This window comes from Nyctereutes procyonoides, unplaced genomic scaffold (assembly GCF_905146905.1).
Source record: "Nyctereutes procyonoides isolate TBG_1078 unplaced genomic scaffold, NYPRO_anot_genome, whole genome shotgun sequence".
In the NCBI taxonomy this organism is placed as follows: Eukaryota; Metazoa; Chordata; class Mammalia; order Carnivora; family Canidae; genus Nyctereutes; species Nyctereutes procyonoides.
The window spans coordinates 20,746,004-20,771,773 of record NW_026575036.1 but is presented as its reverse complement, the minus strand read 5'-3'; the positions used below and the strand labels follow the sequence as shown (position 1 = coordinate 20,771,773).

At 42.7% G+C, this 25,770-nt stretch overlaps 1 protein-coding gene across 5 annotated transcripts in view; it reads left to right on the top strand.

Annotated features, from left to right (window-relative positions):
• Window positions 1-17,750, top strand: part of PRICKLE1 (prickle planar cell polarity protein 1) — a 112,821-nt gene extending 95,071 nt beyond the window's left edge. For 3 of the 5 annotated variants that reach the window (XM_055318718.1, XM_055318717.1, XM_055318720.1), the window contains 7 exons: window positions 6,483-6,669; window positions 8,555-8,668; window positions 9,558-9,695; window positions 10,298-10,501; window positions 12,101-12,287; window positions 13,195-14,058; window positions 15,901-17,750. In XM_055318718.1, the coding sequence (XP_055174693.1) occupies window positions 6,538-6,669; window positions 8,555-8,668; window positions 9,558-9,695; window positions 10,298-10,501; window positions 12,101-12,287; window positions 13,195-14,058; window positions 15,901-16,760 (2,499 nt within the window). In that variant the 5' untranslated portion in view covers window positions 6,483-6,537 and the 3' untranslated portion in view covers window positions 16,761-17,750. The remainder of the gene's footprint in view (window positions 1-6,482; window positions 6,670-8,554; window positions 8,669-9,557; window positions 9,696-10,297; window positions 10,502-12,100; window positions 12,288-13,194; window positions 14,059-15,900) is intronic. The other 2 variants (XM_055318719.1, XM_055318721.1) reach the window with 1 other exon arrangement.
• The last annotated feature ends 8,020 nt before the right edge of the window (window positions 17,751-25,770 follow it).

The following is a 25,770-nucleotide window of genomic DNA, read 5'->3' as shown; positions in this document are numbered from 1 at the left end:
TGTGTCTCTGCCTCTTTCTCTCTGTGACTATCATAAATAAATAAATAAAAATTAAAAAAATAAAAAAAAATGTCATTTGGTGTTACCATTGCCATCTACTGTTGCTTCTGTCTTCCAGCGAAACTCTTGACTCTTCACTGCCTCTGGACCTTCACATAACTGTGCTGACTTTAAGCTTTTGGGGGAAAAATAATAAAGGCTCATTTATGTACATGTCAAGGTCAATCAAAATAGTAATCCTTAGCTGTCCTGGATGCAGCATATAGCACAATAGAAAATAAATGATTCTCAAATGACTAAAATAGCACAGCAGAATAATAAAGCTCCCTTGAGTTTGCATAACACCTTCACATATTGTGTTATCTTATTTCGCCAGTGATTACTGTGCTCACAGAAGGAATGTGTAAGCCCTTGTTCATAGCAGAATGACTCTGTATACTTTTAGACGAATTTTTTTCAAATTGTAGTTGTCTAATTTACGGAAGGTTGAAAGCAACAAATTAAAAAAAAAGGTTTGGAGGTTGTTGTGGGCAAAGAAAAAAGGCTACTCCTTAAAAAGAGACTTAAAACAGCAGGAATTCAAAATTTTATCATGACAGCAGGGAGGGAAAAACTATAAAAGGTTTGTCAACCATCTTAAAACTAGGAGTCCGGGGCCACGTGATTCTAGACATCAGCTCTACGCTGTGAGAGAGCCCTAAACTTACTTTCTAGTTGGGGAACTGGGTTCCCAGGTTATCGCCCAGTGGGGTGGCTGGATTAGATTCCTGACACCAGTGTTCCTTCTACTGTTCATTTTCTGCTAAGAATGAAAGGCTAAACCACGTATAGTAGACACACACACCACCAGTCAAGAAAGCAAGGAATTGTATAATGGAATTTGGAAGCACTCTTATCATGGTGTACACGTTTTTATATTTTTAGGTTCTAGCTTTTAATGGAATAAAATCAGTTGCCTCTGTTTGGTATTTCCTAGAACCACTCAGTAATGGCCTTTAAATATAGGGATGAGTGAATGGATGGAGTAAATGAATCCAGAGAGTCAATTCCATGTGAGGGACCCCTCCTTACATCACTGTGTTGGATAAATGAGGCCGTACTCTGATTTGGGGGACAAAGGCCAAGTTAGAGCCAGTCATAGATTGGGTTCTCCCAATTGTTCCTCTACTGAAGACACCTGGAAATACCCTGTCCTGCTCTGTATGCATGCTGTGCGTCTGTGGGTGGATGCATGCGTGGTATTGGAGATTTTAGGTAGGTAGATTTAGAAGCTGATTCTAAGGGAGCCTAGGAATGGAGGCTAATAGTTTGCCCTTCAGGAGGCTGGAGAACCTCCTGAGCTCAAGATAAAATTCACATGCCAACCTTCAGTTTTGTTATTAACAATAGTTCTTGTTCTGGATGTTGCTGGTCAGCTTCAAGAAAATCTCAGTAATTAACGGTGGAAATAACGGTGCCAAATGACATGTGTCAACGGTAACTTTCTTTATATTCATGTAATTACTTTTTTCAAAAGTTTCGCATATTTAGACCACCTTTTGAAGGAAAATAGTTGCAGTCAAGAGTAAGGCCTCGTGATGTTTGGGGACTTGTGAAAGGTACGAAGCCTTCCGGGCTGAGTTTACTGAATGCCGAAGTCCCCAATCCTCTTGCCTAAGTATTGCTCTATCCCTTGGGTCAGATGTTCTCCTGACAATTATATGATGATTGAGAAGTCCTACATCTGTGAGCTGTTTGTCTTTGACTCTTTTTTAAATGGTGAGAAGTAGCTATTTAACTATTTGGAAGGAAAAGGGGAGAAAGGAGGGAAATGAAACCCTTCCACCTTCTGTTGCATGGCTTGCGTGGAGCACTGCCTGGCAATCGTTGTCTTTATAAGAAAAAGGTAAATCCTGTCTCTCTACCCAACCTCGGGCTGCTTCCCCCCCTCCCTCACGTCCATGCTCTTTTCTTTTCATCTGTCATTCGCTTCTCTCCTTGATTCTTCTAATAGGCTTTTAGTCTCCTCTTCAAAATGGTATCTGCAAGTAACCCCTAGCCTGCTCTAGTTTAATTCACATACCTGTTCGCTGTGCTGACCTCCATGACCCCTTTGGCAGTGCTCTTAGCTCTGAAGGTGTTGCTTCCTTAAGAGTCAGATTCTGAAACCTGAACAAACCCATTCTTGAAAACTGTTTTCCTTTTTCCTGCACGATGAGACTGACTTACCTGCAGAATTATAGAGAGACCTTGGAGAGGTGTGTGCTGATATATTCCCCCCAACAGGGGAAACCTAGCACAGGATTGGTTAATGCACACTTGCCATTCACTTATGATAAAGTTCATTCAGTTAATTACAGCATTTCAACATCAGGACAATAGGCCTGCCTCACAATAATCCCAGAATACTAGCTATTTTGGCTTTTTATTCATCATCTAACATGATGTCTTGCCCAAAGTTGTTCTTTTTTTTTTTTTTAAAGTAAACATTTAAGAAAATATATCATGTTTAATTTAGCTGTGGTTGGGTAAGAGAATGTAAAAAATACACACTCCCAGATGGTTCCCACAAAAGTGGGTATAGAGTTTGTGATAATGACGGTGATGATGATAAACCAGATGAAGCAAGATGTAAACAACTGATGAATCTGGGTAAAGGCTAGATAGGAGTTCCTTTCTCTTTCACCTCTTCTGAAGTTTGAAACTACATCAACATAAAAATCTACAAAAATAAATACAAAATTAATGAAGGACAGGGCACAGGACAGGGTCATGCTTGTGCATCCAAGTGTGGTTCTGCCAAAAAAAAAAAAAAAGTCTTGAGAAACTATCATAATCCCAGCTTACAATAGTTCTATTCCCATTAAAATGCAACTCATTTGTCGACCTGATTTGTGTCCCCATTTCACATGATCTACCTAAAGTGACAACACTTGGAAATGAAATTCATGAAATTTTTCTATTAGATCCGATCATGCGTGGTTTCATGTTTGGTCTAAAAGGTGGTATTTTGGCAGATGAGACATGATAGCATTTACATGTCATCAGAAAGACCCTGCATCATGACTCAGAGCATAAGTCATGGCCGGGCTCCCCTCTTTCTTTGTCAAACCCCATGGAGTGATGTAAATGCCTACAGGAACAGATCTATGTGAGATCGTATTTATCATTTTTATGACTTTAATGTTTTAGAAATGCAAGAACCATGCTCAGCAGTCAACTGCTTTCATATGACGCAGTATGAGACAGTGATCTACTTAAGAATATAAGGGTCTACTAACAAGGTAATTTTTTTAAAAAGAAAAAAAATCCATATTCAAATTTGTGTGTTATCAAGTAAAGAAAAAGTAGCTAGTGGTGATGTGGTGTCTCTTACCACACCTGGTAAGTGGAGGTCATGCTATGGGACTTTCATTTTTGTAATGTCTATTTTTTGTCATCTCTGAGACCTTGCTAAGGAATGTGATGTTTTGTCATTTGAAGTTATCTTTTTTTTTTTTTTAGAGTTTATTTATTTGTGAGAGAGAGGCAGAGGGAGAAGCAGGACTCGATCCCCAGGAGTCCGCAGTCACACCCTGAGCCAAAGGCGGACACTCAACCACTGAGCCATCCAGGCATCTCTCATCTTCTGCTAAAAAGCAAAAAAGAGGCTTTGTCCAGAGAAAAACTCTGAATCAACAGTTCATGAGGCTGTTGAATTTTTATAATCCTTTTTGACTGTGCGCTCTCCTTGCAGCACCTGCTCTGGGCAGAGTGGCCTGTCTCCCTGCAGTGTGTCACTTGTCACTTGTTGGGGCTGTGGTGCAGTAGCCTGACTGGCCAGAGAAAAGGAACTGGCTCAGTCAGATTCCACCTCTCGGAGGCAGTGGGAGGTTAGGGGCCTAGGCTCACAGGCCCAGTTCCGAGGCCCCTGCTCGTTAACTGACCAACCTTTGGGCAGTTGTCCTGTGGCAGGTGGTTCGGAGGCTCAGTTTCCCCCTCTGTGAGTGGGGATACACCCTTTTGGGGGTGCTTGATGGGGGGATTAAGTGTCATAACCCTAATCGTCCCAGGCGAGGCACAGAGAAATGTTAGCTGTCAGAGTGCCAGCAGATAAAACCATAAGCCTTGCCTGGGATAAAAGGACTTTGTCACTTAGGTTCCTGCAGTGGGGACCCTTCACATTGTTGATGGAGAGCAGTCCTCCGTGTAGAGCGTGCGAAGGCTGGGATGAGCACGTGGGAGTTGTCGGCTCAAGGCACGGCCAGCGGATCTAGATGAGTGGGAGGAGGGGGACAGTGTCATTTAGTGCTGATGCTGATGCACCATGATTAGGACCGTAATTCACTGTACATTTCTTCTGCAAAAGGCTAATCAAGGAAAACAGCTGTAGAAGTCATCAGGTCTTTGGTAGTCTGCATCTTTGTGCTAGTTTGGGAAATCCACGGTTTGTCTTAATTTGTGGTGTTTTCTCGTGTTGTATAGTACACTGACATTTAATTTTTAGGTTCTATTTAATATTTGTGTTCCGTTTCTGCAGAGAAAGCACCGTACTGTCTCCTCCCTCAGCTGGGTTTGGCAAGGGCCAAATATACATATTTCATGATTTGGGTTAAAATCGCTTTGAAGCCCCCCCCCCCACTTCTGGAGGGGGTTTTTGAGTTACTAATTAAATTCTTAACCTCTCGTTCTCTTCCTTTGACATGTGGGAGTTGCTTTTTCCAAAACAAAAGGGAAAGACTAGATCCAAGAAATTTTCTGACTTTCATTAACACATCCTTTTTTTTTTTTTTTTTTTACCGAGGACTAAGGAATGTGCCTGTTTAGAGAGCCTTTCTTAAGTCAAGATGGGAATGAATTGCACCTGGGTGAAATGACGACCTGCCTTGTTTAAAAGGTCGTAACCTCCCAACGATGGTGGAGGAAGTGAGGGCATCACTTTTTGTTCTGGGTGAAAGATAGTTAAGTCTATTAGTTGGAATAATACCTACTGTGTGGCATCGCTCCTTCTTCTAGTACAGATTGTAGGCACTGGGTGCTTGGCCTTCCATTTGTTGACTGTTACAATTTTAATTTTTTCTTGTCCTTTGATTTATAAAAAAAAATGTATGTTTTAATAATCAGGTTGTGATAGGTAACACTTTGTGATACTGGAAGTATTTAGAGTTTTGTTGACCTAGTTGCTGGAGTAAGACTTCATCGCAGGCTGAAGCATGTTTAGGTTCCACTGTCTTTCCTACTTGTTTTATAACAAGTGAGAGAATTTTTTAGTGTATGTGCTGCTGAAGCGAGCACAAGTGAGAGAATTTTTTAAGGCAGAACAACTTGTGGAAGTCTGAGTCAGGCATGTAGCGTGACCGCACCCTGGCTTTGGGCTTTGCGACCGTGGGCAAGTCACTTAACTTTCGGGAGCCTTGTTTTCTTTAAATTGGGGTCAAGCTAATCATGGTATATTTTCTCTCTTTTGTTATTAAAGAGAAAGGGGCAGGTATAAAAAGCTGCATCTGGTTCTGAAAGTCTTGAATTTTAGTTTTCTTGGTGCTTTGGGATGAGGGATGATGTTTAAGAATCAGAAGCAACTTAACAAGGAACTCCAGGGCTGATCAGGTCCCTGGGCTGTAGGATGGGGACTGTCACGTTGACACTTCTTATAGACCTTCCATGCGAGGAAGAGTTTTCATCCAGAACTGGATTTGCTTTGCCCAGTAGCTGGCTCAGAACATGTCACGCCTAGTAGGTACCGTGTTGACCTTTCAGTGAGTGCCTGCCACTATTGCGATTCAGCACTAACAGTCACCCAGCTGCCTTTTACTCTAGCCTCGTGCTTGGGTTCAATTGCTTTTTGTTGGAGGAACTCCTTAATGAACTGTCTGGCTGACGTTAGCCCACCGATAGGGAAGGCTTTGGACTGAATGTGCTGTGTAAGGGTTTAACTGCCGCCTGCACTCAGTGAGTAGGCCAAGTTTACTGTCTCCCAGAGCTGGATTAGAAACCGGAAGCCTAAGTGGTTTGGCCCAGTGGACCTACTCTGCCTGTTGGGAAAACTCATGAGGAACATGGTGGGGTGGGGTGGGGTGGCTCTGGAGCCATTATTCATGGCACAGAGCTGTGGTGGGCAAGGCAGGAGGAGGTGCAGCCCCTCACACTTCTTGCTTCAGCTCTTGGGACGTCACAGGATGGCATTTGGGGGAAGGTTAGAAGGTCAACAGCAGTCTTCTTGAGAACTTTCCTAATGAATAGTATGTTAGGAGGCACTTTTTAAAGGCTACTGAGGCTAAGCTAGTTGGGGTAGCATTTTCTGAAATGCTGAGTCCTGAGGGGGGCGGTTTCCCAATGGTGTAGCTCTAGATTTTAAGTCTCAGTGGGCCTGGGGGTTGGGGGGGTGGTGACACCAGTAATTCGGTTACTTTCTCTGGGCCCCAGCTGTGTGTAAGCAACATTCAATAAAAGTTCTTGGAGGGTAAGAATAGTGCCTTCGTGTATTAATTCCTCTTTTGTTTTTGTTTTTCCTATATTGTCCACAGCAGCCACTGTTTGATGTCCTGTGACTGAGAAACCCGGCCTTTTCACTTTATTATTATGCCTTTGGAGATGGAGCCCAAAATGAGCAAACTCGCCTTTGGGTGCCAGAGGAGTTCCACGTCCGATGATGATTCTGGCTGTGCGTTGGAGGAGTATGCCTGGGTGCCCCCAGGCCTTAGACCAGAGCAGGTGAGAATCTAATCATCCTATGTGTTCTGTTTTTCTTTTTTTCTTTTTTTTTTTAATTTTTATTTATTTATGATAGTCACACACAGAGCGAGAGGCAGAGACACAGGCAGAGGGAGAAGCAGGCTCCACGCACCGGGAGCCCAACGTGGGACCCGATCCCGGGTCTCCAGGATCGCGCCCTGGGCCAAAGGCAGGCGCCAAACCGCTGCGCCACCCAGGGATCCCCTGTGTTCTGTTTTTCAAGGGGATTGAAGATTTTTTAAGACTTGCTTAAAAAAAAAAAAAAAAGAAAGAAAGAAAAAACCACATAGACCATTCCTGCCACACTGACATGCTGCCCTCGGTCCTCGCTTCTTGGATCATCAGCATTTTTGCTTTTTTGGGGTCATACTTCATTTCTCGATGAACGTTTTCAGTCCTTTTGTTCTCATGGATCCAGAAGTCCTACAGTGATGCTATGTGTGCTCTCATGAATGACATCCAGGGTCTGTTTATGCATTTGTTCTGTGGATATCCATCTGACAGGTCTCTTTGGAGGGTGAGAGGAATTTACCCTTTGAAAAAACAGTAACAACAAAAAAGGTAATAAAAGAGGACTGTTTCCATGCGGGTTCTCAGCGACGCTTTTGCTTTGGAAAAGAGGAAATACAGAGCTATAAGAGACCATCTGAAGTGTTACTGCTTAGACATTTGACCTTTGATAACCTTACACATAAAAGAACCTGTCACCACAGTGTGGCTGGGCGAAGGAGCTAATTTTGTGCATTGTGTTGTTATTTTAAGTAAGATGAGAACATTGTATCTGCGTATTTTTATTTTCCCAATATCCTTGTAATGATGAACTTAGCAAAAATTGCTAGTGACAGATACTAGTATAAGGGTAAAGCCATAGTTTGAAATAAAAGGTGCCATTTGGGTGTGCGGTTGCTCCTGAGTTGTGGTGGGGAACCCCGCTGAGAGTAGGGGCTCCTGGTTCACCCGGGGCCTACCCGCCACACGTGTAGCTGGTGCTCAGCAAGCACTTCTAGCTGGAAAGGCTTCTGTGGCTGATACATTGGGGGGAGAGGGCGGCGTGCGGGTCCAAGGGTTAGGAAAGCAGAATTTTGACAAAGCCCTAAGAGAAAGCCCCTTCTCTCAGCTTTGAGTTGGGTAGGTTTTGTGTGATACTAAGATAAGAAGCAGACAGGCCCCCACTTCCCTGATCTCCTTTTCAAACCTCGAATCACTTTTTCATTCTTTCTTGGGACTCTGCAGCCCTCTTTAAGGGGGTGTTCCTTTAAATACAACAGCAGGAAACCCCAAACAAAAATTGAGTTCTCCTTTCGGAGTAAGCACAGCTCCCCTCCGGGTTCCTTGGGTTGGGGGCGGGGAGATGGACTCCAGGTATTTAGAAAATAACACCCATGGAAACAGAGAAAGCTGATGCTTGAGAGAACCTGATAAGGGAGAGTTTACAGAGTTTAACAAAACAGCCTTTGTCTTTGTAAGGTGTAAAATTCAGAAAGCAAATTCAGTGTGCTTGTGTAGTGGCTGGATTGTGGCCAGTGTCACGCAGCCTGTGTGGTCATTTGTAGCATTCCCCCCGGCGCTCTTTCTTGGCTGACCCTAGGGAGACTGGCTGAGGAATAGTAGCATTAAATGTGCACACTTTATGGTGCGTAATTTATGATGCTCCTAATTGTCACTACAAATTACATTCCTGAAGAGCAATTTAGCAGCTGGATGCTATCCTATCTGAAGGTTTGCCGTTCTGCTGAGTTGGCTCAGCTGGTGTCCTCATTAGCTACAAGAGGCCAAACCCTGTACCTAGAGGGAAAGGTAACTTTGTAAGATGGACTAGAAGGTAAGATGTTCACTGATGTCCTTCTTTCCATCTCTTACTCAGATCCAGCTCTATTTTGCTTGCTTACCAGAGGAAAAGGTTCCTTATGTTAACAGCCCCGGAGAGAAACATCGAATTAAACAGCTTTTGTACCAATTGCCACCACATGATAATGAGGTAAGATCACAGGAAGAAGGCTAATTAAAAAAAAAAAAAAAAAAAACAAAACCACCCACACTCTAAACATTGAGATGCCTCTCATAAACCCTACCTCCTCATTGGTTAGGGCTCTTTTGCCTTTTTCAGTTAAAATTTGGCTCGAGGAGACAGCTTTCCATTCTTTAAGAGAGAAAAGGGTGTCCGTGCAATAAACTTAACAACGAGTTGGTTTTTATAGTGTTTGCAGCCACCCACCACTTGCCAGGAGCCTCCAAATTCTTGAGATTTCCCTGCCCCTTCGTCCAGAGTTCATACTTTCTGGTAGTTCAGGCCTGCAGTCGAGTGCCAGTAAAATGTAGAGCGAATGTGGCAATGAACAAGTTTAAACCTTTTGTAGAAAGGTTCATGTCTTACAGTTTTTTAGGTGTCCCTGATAGAAGTTTAAACATTCCCGAATTAAAAAAAAAGAAAATCCTTCAAATTGCATTTCCCTTGTGCCAGAGGGGCTGCAAGATTCGGAGTCATTTTAAAGGTAGGGTGCCATTTTTATTTATTTTTTATTTATTTTTTTAAAAAGATTTTTTTTCATTTATTCATGAGAGACACAGAGAGAGAGAGAGAGAAAGAGAGAGAGAGGCAGAGACACAGGCAGAGGGAGAAGCAGGCTCCATGCAGGGAGCCCGATGTAGGACTCGATCCCGGGTCTCCAGGATCATGCCCTGGGCCAAAGGCAGGCACCAAACCACTGAGCCACCCAGGGATCCCCTAGGGTGCCATTTTTAAAGTAGGGATTAAGGGGGGCAGGCCAGTCAAACTTGCTCTTTCCTGAAACTCTAACCTTGGAAGTGAAGAATTGGTGAGGGAGACTGCGCGCTCCAGTGTGGTGCTTGTTTTCCTGTCTCTGAAGGTGCGCTATTGCCAGTCTTTGAGCGAAGAGGAGAAAAAAGAACTGCAAGTGTTCAGTGCTCAACGGAAGAAAGAAGCCCTTGGAAGAGGAACGATCAAACTCTTGTCCAGAGCAGTAATGCATGCTGTGTGCGAACAGGTAGCCCTTTCCCCGGAGGAGCAGCTCGGGGCAGGGACGTGGATGGAGTGAGCACAGGCCTAGTCGCCTCCAAACACTGAAAGGCAGCCTAGCGTTTTACTAAATGGATATTCATGTTTATAACTGGCTACACTGCTGTGTGTGTGTGGGGGTGTGATGGGGCGTGGGGGGGGGGGCAGTCAGTCTGCCCTTACGTAAACATCAGGTGAAATCCTGCCTTTCCCAGATCTTGGCGGGGAGAGGGGCGCAGGGTACATCTGGTGTTCAAAACTGCAGAGGCATAATGAAGACATTCAGCTGCTTGCTGGCTCAGAGTAGGAAATGTATCCAATAGGAGGCTGGCTCAGGAAGACGACTCTCGATGCGAGTTGGAAGGAACCATTCTTAGAGACCGTCTAGTGTGGCAGTGTGTCTGAGGCATGTTCATTCCAGTTGAGCATCACCCATAATCCAGCCTTAAAGAGCTATTTAATCGCTAACGGGAGGGGGCAGGCAAAAATAGAAGCTTGCTTGACAAAATGGGATTTAGTGTAAAGTGGGAAAGGCTGAGAATCCAGTCATCAAAGAAGGATCATCCGAATTTCAAATCCTTTTGTTTTTAGTGTGGGTTGAAGATAAATGGAGGTGAAATTGCAGTGTTTGCCTCTCGCGCGGGCCCTGGAGTGTGCTGGCACCCTTCCTGTTTTGTCTGCTTCACGTGTAACGAGCTGCTGGTCGACCTCATCTATTTTTATCAGGATGGAAAAATTCACTGTGGCAGGCACCATGCTGAACTGCTCAAACCGCGGTGTTCAGCATGTGATGAGGTAAAAAAGTTTATCCCTTAACACTGGAAAAAATAAGCTTCTGGTAAGCCAATATTCCACTGTTCACGTCTAAGGAAAATATCTCCTGCTTTTGCTGTTTAAAGATAACTCCATACATTCACATAATGGAATAATATGTAGCTTAATAAAGAGAAGACAGCAGGTGTCTTTGTTGCATTGGTAAGTAGGGCGTCCTTAGCAGATCGTGAGAGGGAAAAAAACAGATTGCAAGAAAAGTACGTAGGTCATCTTTTTCTTAAATAAAGGGAGAATAAGTCAAGACTCCATACGTATCTATTTACACTCAGAAATCGTAGGGAAAGACCTACACTGAGTTGACCGTGGTTACTACCAGGGCTTGTGGGAAGGGATAGTGGTGTGAAAGGAATTTATTTCGTTCAGCTTTTTATTTTTATTTTTGTTTTATTTTTTCAGCTTTTTATTTTGAAGTAATTTTAGATTTATGGAAGGGTTGGAGAGATGACAAGAGTTCTTTAGACCCTTCCCTCGGCTTTCCCTACTGTTAACATCTTACATCACCTTGGTGTGTGCATCACTGGTCTGATACGATTAGTGCAACTACAGACTTTATTTAGATTTCTACTTTTTCTGCTAATGTCTCTTTTCTGTTCCAAGATCTAATCAAGGGTACCTCACTGCATTTATTCTATATATCTCCTCGGTTTCCTTTAGTCAGTGACCGTATACATTTTTTTTACGTTTTTTTTTCAGTAATGTGCATTTGAATATTTTTTTTAGGGTTTCAGCTCAGGTCATGATGGTCAGGGTCATGAGATCGAGCCCTGTGTCGGGCTCCATGGAGAGTCTGCTTAAGACGTTCTTCCTCTCCCTCTACTTCCCTCCCCCATATGCTTGCTGTCTTGTGCTCTCTCTTAGATCTTTTAAAAAAGGTTTTTTTGAAGCCAAGATTATAAAAAATAGTCTTTAATCTGATGATGACCACCAGGTCAAATGAAGTGCTGTTCACACAGTGCAGCATTTGGATAACTCTGTTGATTCTGTGGACATTTTTATGAGTTTTCTATTAAAACACACACAGACCATTAAATTGTTTCAATGTGAATGTATTCTTTGCCAGATTATGCCAACAAAATGTGATTGGGGAGCAAAAATACGACCAATGAATTGTAGAATGTAGAAATCTGTGGTGGTGTTTTTTTTTAACTTAAGCACACACTAAGTTTCTCTTTTTCGACATTTTTTTTTTGAAGATTTTATTTATTCATTCATGAGAGACACACAGAGAGAGAGGCAGAGATGCAGGCAGAGGGAGAAGCAGGCTCCCTGCAAGGAACCCAATGTGGGACTCGGTCCCAGATCCCAGGATCACGGCCTGAGCCAAAGGCAGAAGCTTAACCGCTGAGCCACCCAGGCATCCCTTTTTCGACATTTTCAATTTCGGCTCTTATTTTGTATGTAAATCAAGTTAGATGTAAGCTTGAGGCTGTCAGAAACAAGGTTAGCTAAGTGGCTTTCTGAAGAGCCAATGGCTGTCAGTTGTCCAGAAAATATGCAGTTACTTATTTGGCTTTTAGAATAGCTCACTAAGACTTTCTTTCATCCTGTTTGTTTTTAAAGATAATTTTTGCTGATGAGTGCACAGAGGCTGAGGGTCGCCATTGGCACATGAAACACTTCTGCTGCCTTGAGTGTGAAACTGTCCTAGGAGGACAGAGGTACATTATGAAGGATGGCCGCCCATTCTGCTGTGGCTGTTTTGAGTCTCTGTACGCAGAGTACTGTGAAGCCTGTGGGGAGCATATCGGTGAGTCCACAGCCAGCCTGTCCGCTCTGTCACATGCCCAACAGTCTGTCTGCAAATGTCTGTTTTTTTTTTTCTGTAACTTATATACAGTGAAATGTACATATCTTAAATGTTTGTGTTTGCTGTGTTTTGACAGATGGATATATGGTCAGTTCTCATTATTTGCAATAGTCCTGTTCTATAAAGTTGACTGAATTATTGAGTACTGAACACTAGGAGAAGGATAGGGTTGGGTTCCCGCAAGCCTCTGGTCACATTATCATCAGCTGATTAATACATGATCTCGTTTCATGTATGTTTTAGTTTAAAGATGGGATACTTAATATACACTGATTCATTCATATTGAACTCCTAGCCAACAGCACTGTAGTCATGCCTGAATGAAGCTTATCTAACACACACAGTTTTTCTACAAGGCACATCCCAGCCTTCTTGGGCTTAGGAACACCATATAGCCCCCCAACACTACGCTTGATGGCCATTTTAAACACCGTTAACAAAAGACACAATAATATGAAGAAAACATAATAGCAGAAGAAAGCGAAAACAGACCAAGGCTATGTCAATTGTTTAAAGAGCTGAGAGAAAAGACAAGGCATCACTTTGACCTCAACTGAGAACATGCACATCAGCTGACTCAAATTTTTCATCCTTTTGCACATGCCTGCAAATTCCTTAGAAGCTCTGCAAGTGAGGATTTGGGGTTACAAATAAATTTTAGGAAGTAGGCACATTTCAAAATATGGAATTTGCAAATAATGAGAATTAACTGTACCTGTGTGACCCACAGCCCTTTCAAGACACAGAACGTTTCCATCACCCCATAGAGTTCCCATATACAAACTGTTTCTTCTTCCTTTATTTCAAGATTGAACTATAATTCCCTCTTCTGTCCTTTTCAAAATAGGTGTTGACCACGCCCAGATGACCTACGATGGGCAGCACTGGCATGCCACAGAAGCCTGCTTTTCTTGTGCCCAATGTAAAGCTTCTTTGTTGGGGTGTCCCTTCCTTCCCAAACAAGGCCAGATTTATTGCTCAAAAACATGCAGCCTTGGTGAAGACGTCCATGCCTCTGATTCTTCTGACTCTGCGTTTCAGTCAGCTCGATCCAGAGACTCCAGAAGAAGTGTCCGGATGGGCAAAAGCAGTCGGTCAGCTGATCAGTGTAGACAGTCTCTTCTCTTGTCCCCCGCTCTGAACTACAAGTTTCCTGGCCTGTCAGGCAATGCCGATGATACCCTTTCTCGGAAGTTGGATGATCTGAGTCTCTCCAGGCAGGGGGCAAGTTTTGTCAATGAAGAATTTTGGAAAGGCAGAGTGGAGCACGAAACCCCAGAAGACCCTGAAGAATGGGCCGAGCATGAAGATTATATGACACAGCTCCTCCTCAAGTTTGGTGATAAAAGCCTCTTTCAGCAGCAGCCCAATGAGATAGATATTCGAGCCAGTGAGCATTGGATATCTGATAACATGGTTAAAAATAAGACTGAGTTAAAGCAAAATAACCAGAGCCTTGCAAGTAAAAAATACCAATCTGATATGTATTGGGCACAGTCACAAGATGGACTGGGTGATTCTGCTTATGGCAGCCACCCAGGCCCTGCAAGCAGTAGAAGGCTCCAGGAATTAGATCTGGACCATGGGGCTTCAGGATATAATCATGATCAAACACAGTGGTATGAAGATTCCCTGGAGTGTTTGTCAGACTTGAAACCAGAGCAAAGTGTTCGAGATTCTATGGATTCCTTGGCTTTATCTAATATCACGGGTAGGTAATCTGGGGATTATGGAGTATTTGGATAAAAGAGCCACTAAAAAATTTATTCGAAAAACTATGGTTCAACAGTAGGGGCTCGGTTATTTAAAACTGCAGACCAAGGGAAGGAAGAAGGAGTTTATGTTAAATGCCGAACATTAACAAATGTGTGCATCTATATACATTTTAATATAAGCTTTTCGAGTAGGTATTATGCGTATTTTGAGCGGGGAGATTGATTTCTTTGGATAATGGATTTTGCATCTGGTCTGAAAGATCGTGTACTCTTTGGATTATGCTGTCTGAATTTCAAAATACTAAAATCAGCCTGCATACTTTAGAAGCTCCTAGCATCTTTTATATTTTCCTGAATTGCCCTGTGGTAATAGCTCAAAAATAGCTGAAAGTTTTTTTACGCAGATTATAATTTCACTGCTTTCAAAGCCTATTCCTATCAGTTATCTACATTTTATCCTTAAAATGATCCTGAGCGGTATGCAGTGGGATATTACTTATTGTGTTTTACAAGCGAAGAAACTTGGTTTACCAAGAGGCTAAATGCTTGACATACATTTTTTTAAAGGCAAGGCTGAGCCTAGGACCCACCCCTCGTGAATCTCACATTTGCGTTAAGTCTTTGGATACAGAAATGTTACTGGCCCGTGGCTAGCAAAGGCGATGGCTAGTTTTATAGTCAAACTAATGATATTTAGTCCTCTCAAAGAAGTAATGTTTCTGTGATACAGGAAAGGCTTTAGTGGCTGCCCTGTGCCAGGAGGGAGAAGACAGCTACCCTCCTGGTTTCTGTTGCACTTGTTAAAGATGAGGCCTACATAAAGTGGGGGGTTGAGGAATGTGAGTGGGACTAAATTGAGCATATCTTGTTTGTTGGCCCTGCGGTAGGTGCTTCAACATTTAGTATCAAGACTAGACACATAAGGTGTCAGGCCTAAACATTCCTTGACAATAGCAGGCTGAGAAACAGACTCCCTGTAGGAAGTAGGAAGTTATGTAGTCTCCAGCTGACAATAGTCTGTACCATGCCCTAGTCACCTACTGTTGGCTGGGCTATGTTCAATTCGTTCATTTATTTTAACTTGTCTGAGCCCTGTTAAAAAAAAAAAAAAAAAAAAAAAAAAAAACAGTGGTAGTGTCTATTTTGAGAAAAGCTTTATTAAAGTGAGATTAATCTGAAAGTGGTATAGTTCATGTAGCTGAAGGGGGAAGAAGACTGGATGATGTAGGTTTGGGGTTGGCAAACTTCTCTAAAGGGCTAGATGGTACCATTTGGACCACAGTCCCTGCTGCAGCTACCAGAAAGCAGCGATAGGTGATGTATATGTGAATGGGGTGGCTGTGTTCCAGTGAGACTTGACCCACAAATAGGCGTCGGCTGGATGTGGCCCTTGCTGTGGTTTGCTGGCCACTAATCTGGGTTTAAAGGACCATAATGGTGGGGTGGCCATGTGGAGGCAAAGGAAGGGATTGATTTGAGAGATGTTCAAGTGAAGTAGTCTGGCTTTAATGTATTGAGAGGCAGAAGCTTCTACGTGTCATGTGCGCTACACAAACTAACGAGATTTTTTTATGAAGAGCTCAAAGTTCTGCTGCTCATGACCTGTGCTATAACTAATGTTCGGATCCCAAGGAGCTGGGCTTGTAAGAGGCTGTGCCCTCTTGTATCATTAACAAAAGTCAAACCTTCTCAGTTAAATGTGTATGCATGTTGCTCTTACCTAGTGCGTGTTAATCAGATATTGAAATTTGGGAGAATTTTCTTTGAAGTTCTTCCTTTCGGTAGCTTGTTTGCAGTAATTGTGAAACGATCACATCTCGTCTTGGCTTTTCTTCTAGGGGCTTCAGTGGATGGCGAAAGCAAGCCGAGACCCTCATTATATTCCCTGCAAAACTTTGAGGAGATGGAGGCAGAAGATTGTGAGAAAATGAGCAACATGGGGACTTTGAACTCTTCCATGCTGCACAGGAGTGCAGAGTCCTTAAAGAGTCTAAGTTCAGAGTTGTGTCCAGAAAAAATCATGCCTGAGGAAAAACCAGTCCATCTGCCAGTGCTTAGAAGATCGAAGTCTCAATCCAGACCACAGCAGGTCAAGTTTTCGGATGATGTCATTGACAACGGAAACTATGACAACCTCGAAATTCGGCAGCCTCCCATGAGTGAGAGGACTCGAAGACGGGTCTACCATTTCGAAGAGAGGGGATCCAGGTCTCATCACCATCGCCGCAGGAGAAGTAGGAAGTCCCGCTCTGACAATGCTCTGAATCTTGTTACAGAAAGAAAGTACTCTCCCAAGGACAGACTGCGGCTTTACACCCCTGATAACTACGAGAAATTTATACAGAATAAAAGTGCCCGGGAAATCCAAGCATACATCCAGAATGCTGATCTGTATGGACAGTATGCCCATGCCACCTCTGATTACGCACTGCAGAACCCGGGCATGCCCAGGTTTCTGGGACTCTACGGTGAGGATGATGATTCCTGGTGTTCCTCTACCTCCTCTTCCTCCGACTCAGAAGAAGAAGGATATTTCCTTGGACAACCAATTCCTCAACCCCGGCCCCAGAGATACGCCTACTATACAGACGACCTTTCGAGTCCAACTTCTGCACTCCCCACTCCTCAGTTTGGTCAGAGGACAACTAAATCCAAGAAGAAAAAGGGACACAAGGGCAAAAACTGTATTATTTCTTAACCTAGTAGCTGTGGACATCCTGTTTAAACTTTGCCATTAACCATCTTGAATCATATCTTTTTTCTTCCATAGGAAAGTTGCTAAAATTAGTTAAAGTGCTTTGCCCATGTAAATGAGACCCCTGCTGCTGTTTACAGTGTCAGATTAACATTTGGAAGGTGTGATTTCTCCAGTTTGCCCTCCTTGGATGGTGCCAGGTTGATGTGACCTCTTGTGCCCGTCAGGTGCGCATTACAGTTCCATGTAGCGGCTTTGGTCTCCAGTCAAGAGAAGCCTCAAGAAACTGTCATGAGGTGATTGGACGGGGGTGTTGATTTTCAACAACGGAGAACTTCCACCACCTTTGTAAAGCGATAGTGTTTGTCGTTTGTCTACACCGGGTTGGCCCAGGTCCTGATCACTCTGTCTTGTGCGGCATGCACGTAGTCACAACTGACCCAGCCAATACTGTGCGTTCCATCGTGCGAGACCACCTCGTCCCCTTTCAATTAGCCAGGTAAACATTGCATTGTATTAGCTCCAGCTACAGATTGAAAAAGACATTGCTATTTATAATGTAGTATTTCATAGACTTAAGTGTATTCCTAATTTAACGGTGCAAATATTAATGTACATATGTACAGTTCAGATTTTAAAGCTGATATTTTTATATCCCTGAATTGCAAGATGTTTGTTACACTGCAGTGCTAGATTTGTTGGGGAACCAGAAACAGCATTTATGGATGAAATGATTGCTTGTATTTTAGTCAGGGTTTATAAGCTTAGATGGTCAAATTTATATTGCCTAGTGATGGAAAGTTCAAATTTTTTGATTTTTTCAATATTAAAAAGGCTCTGTATGCATGGTGGGGCTATGTAAATACTCTTTAAAAACTATGGCCCTATTAATCTTACGAGTGCTATTTATGGGTCAAGCAATGTAAACTGTATAAATGTAAAAACAAACAAACCCATACATATCCCTGGAATATATGGTAAAAACAAGTAGAAGTTGTTTGGGTGAATGTTTTTTTTTTCCCCCTTTGGGGATAGAAGGGGGTGCCTTTCCCATTTTCAACAGAGTGGTGATTATTTCCTGGGAAGAGACCAGAACTACAAGGATCTGCTTTATAGGGCAGAGGACTTTGTAGATTTATTATCTGAAGAGAGGCTGTTCCTTTTTACCCCATCTCTTTCAGCTAATTTGTTGCCCTTTAACAGCGATTATGTTTTTCTTTTAAAATTCTCCGAGGATGCTCTGCCACTGACTACAAGCTTATGAGGTTCTCTTCAAGGGAAAATTATCTTGGATTTGAACGAATGGGCTGAGATTTTGTTATGTGCCATTCTTGCACGTACATTTTGGTCCTAAGGTCCTAGTGGTATCTTGGACCTTTAGGGGAAGGTATTTAATAAATGCTCACTAAATGACCAACCACCTTTCCAAACACAGATCTTTGCAGACCTATATTTCGCTCCTCTGTTCAGGCATGATTGATTTTGCCATTCTTCGGCCATTGCCAGGCCACGGTTTGTCTCCTGCATATATATCCCTACGCCCTTACTAATGGGTGGGAAATTGGACTTAGGGACAAGTTCGCCTCTGTGCCTCATTTACTGGAATGGGGAAAAGCTGTTATGCCTTGGGGAATGGGGACATGAATCCAGTGGTTAAAGCCCTGGTCCAGCATCCCCTCCACCCACCCCGGGATAGGTCTTTGTACCTGGGCTAGATAGAGCACCTTCTGAAGTGTACACTTGGTGAGAGTGCCCCTTACTCAACAACTGTATCACTATTTCCCTGGTCTGGTTCATTTTGAAAAATATATCAGCAGTGAAAAGGAAATGCACACCCCTGGTCAAAACACACAACCTCCAGAACAACTCAAAAGACAGTGGAGGGTGTCATTTCCACTCTCCATCCTCAGTCCCTCAGGTCCATATCCAGAAGTAACCACTATTATTCATCTCTAGTGTGTCCCTTAGATGTTCAGAGCATATTTATAATACGTATCTCTCTTAAAAGTGGTAGTGAACTATATATGCTTAGATCTGCTTTTTTAACTTTATACGTGGACACTCCACATGAGCACAAATAGGTCTACCTCATTCTTTCAGTGATGGTATAATACACCACAGTGGACCTAACCAGTCCCTTAGTGATGGACTTGAATTTCCCCGTAGATACCTTATCCTGCATTGGCACATAAGCGCATAAATTCCAAGCAGCAGCAGAATTCCTGGGACAGAAGTTATGCATTTAAAATTTTGATGGATATCACCAATTTTCCTCCAGAGGTAACCTGCCTGATTAACATTTACACTAACAAGGTATGAGAGTGCTTTTTCCATCACAATCTCACATCACGTTAGCAAATTTCTTGCTTCTGAAAGACCTTTTCCAAACCTGTGCTGCAAACAGTGGGCATCCTTTTAGAAAAGACTGTGGTGATAGGCTGCTTATGAAAGATGAATAATAAAGAGTAAACTAACTCAGCCGGAGACACATAAGTGGAAGCTGAAGTCACTGTCCTGGTAGTTTTCAAGTCCTTGTCAAAAGATCAGTTCCTTTTGCTTCTGGCAACAGTTACCCTATTCGTTTTTTCATTTCCTTATGTAAGGGTTCTGTAGATTGCTAGAGGCTTATGGAAATGCAGAAATATTTATTCACGGTAATAATGTAACCATTAAAGCTTTTAAATCTTGGTTAGTAGCAAAGACAGAGACAACTAGCCACAAAGGAAGGGAAACGACGGCCTTGCAGTTCTATGAAGAATTAGGCGAGAAAATTAAGCATACAGTCACTAAAAGGTGTTCATAGATTTAGCTAACAAGAGTGCAGAGTATCTGGTCAGGTCTCAAGGTAAATATCCAATGTTAAATCGATGTCTCTGATCTCTACATGTGTGAGGCAGATGCCTACTTGTTGCATTTTCCTCACTTCAGAGCAAACTGGAGAACATTTTGCTGACAGCCCATGAAGGGGCACCGATAAAACATCAACGGGGACTCCTTTCAAGCCCTCATTAAAAGAAAAGAATTCACTTTGTGTGTGCATTTGCTATACTTTATGCTCTGCCTTCTAGTTCCTGAGTTAAATAAAAAGCACCAGAAGTAAAAGGAGGTATCATTTGCTGTCTAACCCTCTTACTTTAGATACAAATCGCAGGCCTTTAAAAGAGTAGTAAAGTTGGAAGAGGCACCCAAGTCAGCTAGCTTTCCAGGTATGGCACGCATTGCTGCCAAACTTGGTTCTTGGGTGATGGGTCCTGAAAGTATCGGGGCACATAAGTTTCAGGAGTGCCCAGTGAACGTTAGCGCAGGGATTACTAACACAGCACGGGTGTACTTTGGTTTCTTGAGCTTCTCTTTTCTAATGTGCACTTGACTCCTACTGCCCTGCAGAGGAGAACCAGTGTTGCTTAGACCTCCTTCACATTTTTAGAAACCAGGAATTTCAACTTTTGCCAAATCTTCTAGCTTTTAAATGCCAGCAACTAATTCAGACATTTCTGAAACACTGAACAAAAGGAGCCTGCTGTCAGCAGATCTCCAATGCATGAGTTATATATTCAGGTGCCTGAAGGTGATTCCCCTGTATCTTAGAGCTGATGACAATTAGTGTTTACAGAAATATTTGTGACCTTTTCTGATGCACAAAGGAGAAAAACTAAGATAAGAAAAATAATCTAAGAGCCTCATTATCAAGTCAATGCTAACACAGTGATAAAAATCCTTTTAATAAGTCAAATGAGAAAATTGTTTATTGCCTAGTTCCACTTGCTAGCCATTCTTTGGAGTTATCCAAAAACCGGAGCCGTGTTCCTGTTCAGTCACATGGGCTTTCTGCTGACACACTGGGAAGGTTCCCAGGTGAACTAGGCTATGGAAAAATGAGCAGGAGCAGCTGAACTTTGCACCTCTGAGCTCACATCTTGCTGAGGTCACAGAATCAAACTTCTGGGCGGGGAATGGGGGGATCAAGTTTAACAGTGGTTTTTGGGAAAAACATAGGGAACAAAAACACTGCGTATATGTAGACTTGGCTATGACTAGAGCCGATTCATTCTTTTTGAACAGAACCAGCTAGTTGGTCAAGTATTCCTATCTTCGGGGTCAATTTTAGCCTCAGCTTTTCTTTTTGCAAAGGAAATCTCCCGTCTCTTTATTGCTGTGTGTGTACAAAGAGCTGTTATGCCAACTTTAGATGTAATTTGCAGCCCGTTCTCTGAAAACATTTGATTCCAATCTTTAAGAAAACGAAGCCAATTCTCTTAGGTTGGTAATACTTGTTTTAGTGTTTCTAGAGAAATGAACCAAGCAACCGACAATGGAAAAGATGGTTACTCATCTAATACAAATCAACACAAGGCTGATCTTGCAGAGTGGTGCCAAGCCCACTGGATGCCAGGATTCAGGAGATCTGGGTTAGGAGACCCACCTCTCTCATTAACTCAAGCAGGTTAAGTGCTCTGACCCAGTTTCTTCTTCTGTAAAACGAGAGTGGCTAGACCATCTCAAAGGCTTCCTTCCAGCTTCAGTATTCTTTAGAGACTGAACTGAATTTATAGGTTAGAAAAGTCTTTCAGCATAAAGTGTCTTTCCCTTTTTTAACTCTTTATCAGTGTATTTGTTGGTAAATGATTCCTGAAAGGATGATCTCTTCAAAGAGGGAGCTGGGAACTCACGGGAGTAGGGAACCTTTAAAGGGTTGGAGCTTTTTTCTATTAATTTTTCTATTAATGCTTGAGACTCTCGGTGGGCATGGGATAAACCAAATCATGAGGAAAAAGTCTGAGGTTGTATATTTTCCCACCAGTGTATATGCTCCAAATTGTTTTTGTCTTTATCAAACAGACAGTTGGGAGACTACATACAGTATGCTGAAGGCAAGATATTTGCCTCCCTCATGTTATTTCTCTCCAATTACCAGAAGGATAAGATTTTTTCCCCTACATCTTACAGGGCTGCTACTGGTAGCAATCTTATTCTTGAATCTCTAAACTTGTTGTAAGCAAAGCTGAAAAGGTGTTAACTATGTTTAATTAATCTTGGTTCCTAGAATGAGAGTTGAATTACCAAGTTCATTCTACTCAAACGGCTCTTCTCAAACTCCCCCATGGGCCCAGATATACAGCAGCCAAAGAGCCAAGTCCTAGGCTACACTTGCCATGAGGGTTGTAACCCTATATGCTACTTCCTCATAACTACCCCTCATGAATCTCAAAGGTGTTTTATAAAAGAGCTCCAAGACACAAGTCATAGGAGCCAATATGGAAGGTGGTAGCAACTGAGGATAAAACAAAAAACAGGAAAAATCTGAACTAGGATTTGAATTTTCTCAAAGGCTTTTGGTAAAGCTATTTTTATATTACCCATTACATTACATATTAACTGCACATGTATCAAACAGCGTGTGTGGGAGTCAGAATTTTAATCAAGTGCTGAATGACCACCAAGCTTTTCACTTCTAGGAACACTGACTTTAGAGTTGGAAGATTTGGGTAAAACTCTGGCTCTCCCACTTCCAGCTCTATGACCGTAGGCAAGTTATAACTTCTCCTGCCATTGACTGTAAAATGAGAATAAAATCTCCATTGGCTTATCATATGTGAAAGCATGAATCAAGAAACACTACAAAGGTGGTTCTAATCTTGTTCAGGTAGTGAAATAACTACATGTTTTTCAGAATCTTATGAAGTATTTGATATATTAAACCTGAAATCTATTTTAACTTACATCCAGTATAGTCTACTAAGATTCTACTCTACAGAAGTAGCAGAATACAAGTTTAAAAGAATAGGAAATTTCTGCCAGAGCAGGGCTAGTTTTGTACCCCTAACCCCAGCTTATCAAGGTGTGGGCAAGATGTCTCCCCTTCATTCGACATTCCTACCTCTGGACAAGGGCAGGCCATGGAGGCCACTGGCCTTACAGAGATCAAGCCGTCTCCGGGGATGAGGAGATGCTGACGAAACTCTGTCTCTCCTCTTGGACTCACCAGTGCATATGCTTCAAATTGGTTTGTCAAATTGGTGGGGAGCAGGCTGCTCCTATATGGTAAAGAAAATGTGATTCTCATACAGGGCTCACCTCTCAAATGAGTAAGCCCCGCAGCGTTCAAAGACCACCATCCACCATGGTGTCGTCAGGCTGTGGTGGTAGTGGGAGAGCATGCTGGTGGGAACCCTCGGGCCGCTGTCAGTCCTATCTCGAAAAGGAAAGGGGAGGAAGTCAAAAACTTGAGCATAAAACAGATACCTCGGTCTGGTAAGATACAGCTCTGCTGGACTGCATCTTCTCTCCCCTCCAACACCCCTTTACCACACACATAATTTCCCATCCACTGGGGGGCTGACCCTATTCTGGCCTCAGAAGCCTTCCTGCCTTCCCCACCAGGCAAACACAATGTGGGCAGAGAAGGGTACCTGGGATCCGGTGCCAGAGAGGAACCCAGTTGGCTGGTGCTGGGTCTACTTAAAGGTGTTGCAGACATCTGGCCAGTGTGTCTTCCTCAGAGGGTTGATCACAAAGGATGGGTGTCTTCCCACTTGGAGGATGAAGGGATAGCACACTTTCTGGTCATTGGATACTCTCCCTTTACCCAGGTAGCTTGCTCAGCTTTATCCTCTCAGTGGACACTTGCTGTCCCCAAGGACAATGGTAGGGTCTCCACCTTCCTACCAAGAATGGGGGTACCAGCAGGTGCCCCCAAGAACTGGGCCCTGGGCCAAGAGGAGCTTTCCTGAAAGTGCAGACCTGCAGGTAGTATGGCCAGTCAGCCAGGGCAGCTGTCCCCTCCCCATCTTATATGTATTCCAACCAGGAAAAATGTGCTAGCACATGGGTAGCCGAAGTAGTGGATACATACCTCAGATATCCCCTTGAAGCAAGTGTCTGTATATGTTGTGATTATTTTCTATCTTCTATGTTCTCAAATGTTCATATTTCAATAAAACTCTGCCTTTTCACTCACTCTCACACACACAGTGAAAAAACCTTTAAAACCTTATACAAATTTAGTGATAATGGTCTAAGGTTAGAAATCCTTGGTAACAGGGGATCCCTGGGTGGCTCAGTGGTTTAGCGCCTGCCTTCAGCCCAGGGCCTGATCCTGGAGACCCGGGATTGAGTCCCACGTCAGGCTCCCTGCATGGAGCCTGCTTCTCCCTCTGCCTGTGTCTCTGCCTCTCTCTCTGTCTCTCATGAATAAATAAAATCTTTAAAAAAATAAATCCTTGGGAACAGAACTCAAAAAAACGACGTGCTGTATTATCGAGCTGTCTCTACTGCTATACAAATATGCATCAGACTTTGATGTTGTTACCAAGTGATATTTTAAATACTACTTGGGATTAACTCCAGTGGACTGGCAAAGCCTTTTATATAAAAAGTCTCCATTATCCCAAGATCAATTATTACAATGTAAGTACAGCCTACTGAGTGCCAACTTCAGTGAAGCTAACCCTCAAATACCACTTACATTAATGTGAACAAAAGGTGAGCTGCTAACAAAAAAACAATAATGTGGCTTAAACAAGGAGAACATTTATTCATCTGTTACATAACAGTTTAATACTCCATGCAGTCATGCAGGGATCCAACTTCCTTCCATCTTGTGGCTCTGCAACAAAGCAAGGCTGAGTAGCTATGGCTACTACTTCGGCGGAATGGATAAAAAAAAAAAAATCACAAAGGAGCACATCTACCATCTGGCCCTTAGACCCCAGGCCAGAAGTAGAAGTACTTTCCACACAAACTCCATAGGAATGGACTTAGTCACTTGGTCACACCTAATTGCAAAGGGGAACACAGCAAATATAGTTCTAATCAGTCATATAACTCAATTTCAACTCTATTACCATTGAAAGGGGGAGAAGAGATTCTGCTAAATGCCTTTGTTATTAGTCATTCCTTTCTCCTCCTCCTCCCCTACTTTTTCTTTTCTTCACTGAATTGAGTAACATCAGTGCTCTCAAGTGAACAGGCAGGAAGGGGATGGTAAACGTACTGTGCATAACCCGCTAACCTTGATCTGGTCAGCAGAGTGTGGGCATTACTCACAGGTGCCAATTTGAGCAGTGTTACAGCTGAAAAGTCACCTGGTGGCTGGCTGCCCTCAATACTGCATACTGTCGGTAGGAACACTTCAGGGATAACAAGATCACTGTCTCCAAAGTTGTGGTGAAAGAACTGTTACAGCCTTCTTTGGAGTTTAGGTTCCCTTGCAGGAAACTCTGAAATGAAACTGAAACCACTGTGTATTTGGACAGTGCAGATGGAGTCCTTTCTTAAGGGTACCTGGCTTTCTCTTTCTTCAGGAGGTTCTAGGTCTATAAACCGGCTCAGAGTTCGTAAGTAACTGAGGGGCTGTGAGAAATCAATCTATTTGGCAGGAATAAATACAAAGGTATTTTCAAAGGTACGATTTTTAAATATTATTCTTGAGTAAGTAGGAGAGAAAGGATAAAACTATAAACATTCAGAATCATTCATTCTGCTGTCAACCTATCTTCCTACATTTGTCCCCATCATTCCCAGCCAGCTTTGGTCACACAGGCCTGTATCTTTCTCTATACCATTCCTTCTTCCTAGACTTCTATTGTTTCCCGTTCTCTGCCTGAATAAGTCCTAGTCCTCCAAAGACCTAGGGGTCAAATGTCACTTTTTTTTAAGTGCCAACGGATACAAGTACCTACAACATTCCAAACCGTGCTAGGAACTACGTCATAAAGATGTCGTTCCTCCAGAGGTTATTATAAAGAGGTAGGATTTTAATCCTAGTATTCTCTGAAACTTAAATTCATAATTACACAATTACTGGGCACTCAGTGCGCTCAATCTTATCTTGTTAATTGCTTGCTTAGTTATCAAGACTCCTTAAGTCACCAAAGTTAATGGTTTCCCAGTTCTTCCATCCTGATGCTGAGTGGGTGAACTGAACATTGAATAATCTTGCAGTAGAGAATAATAAAAATCTACATTTCAGGAAAATATTTTAAGCCTGTTAAAGAGAAAAAAAGACAATCCA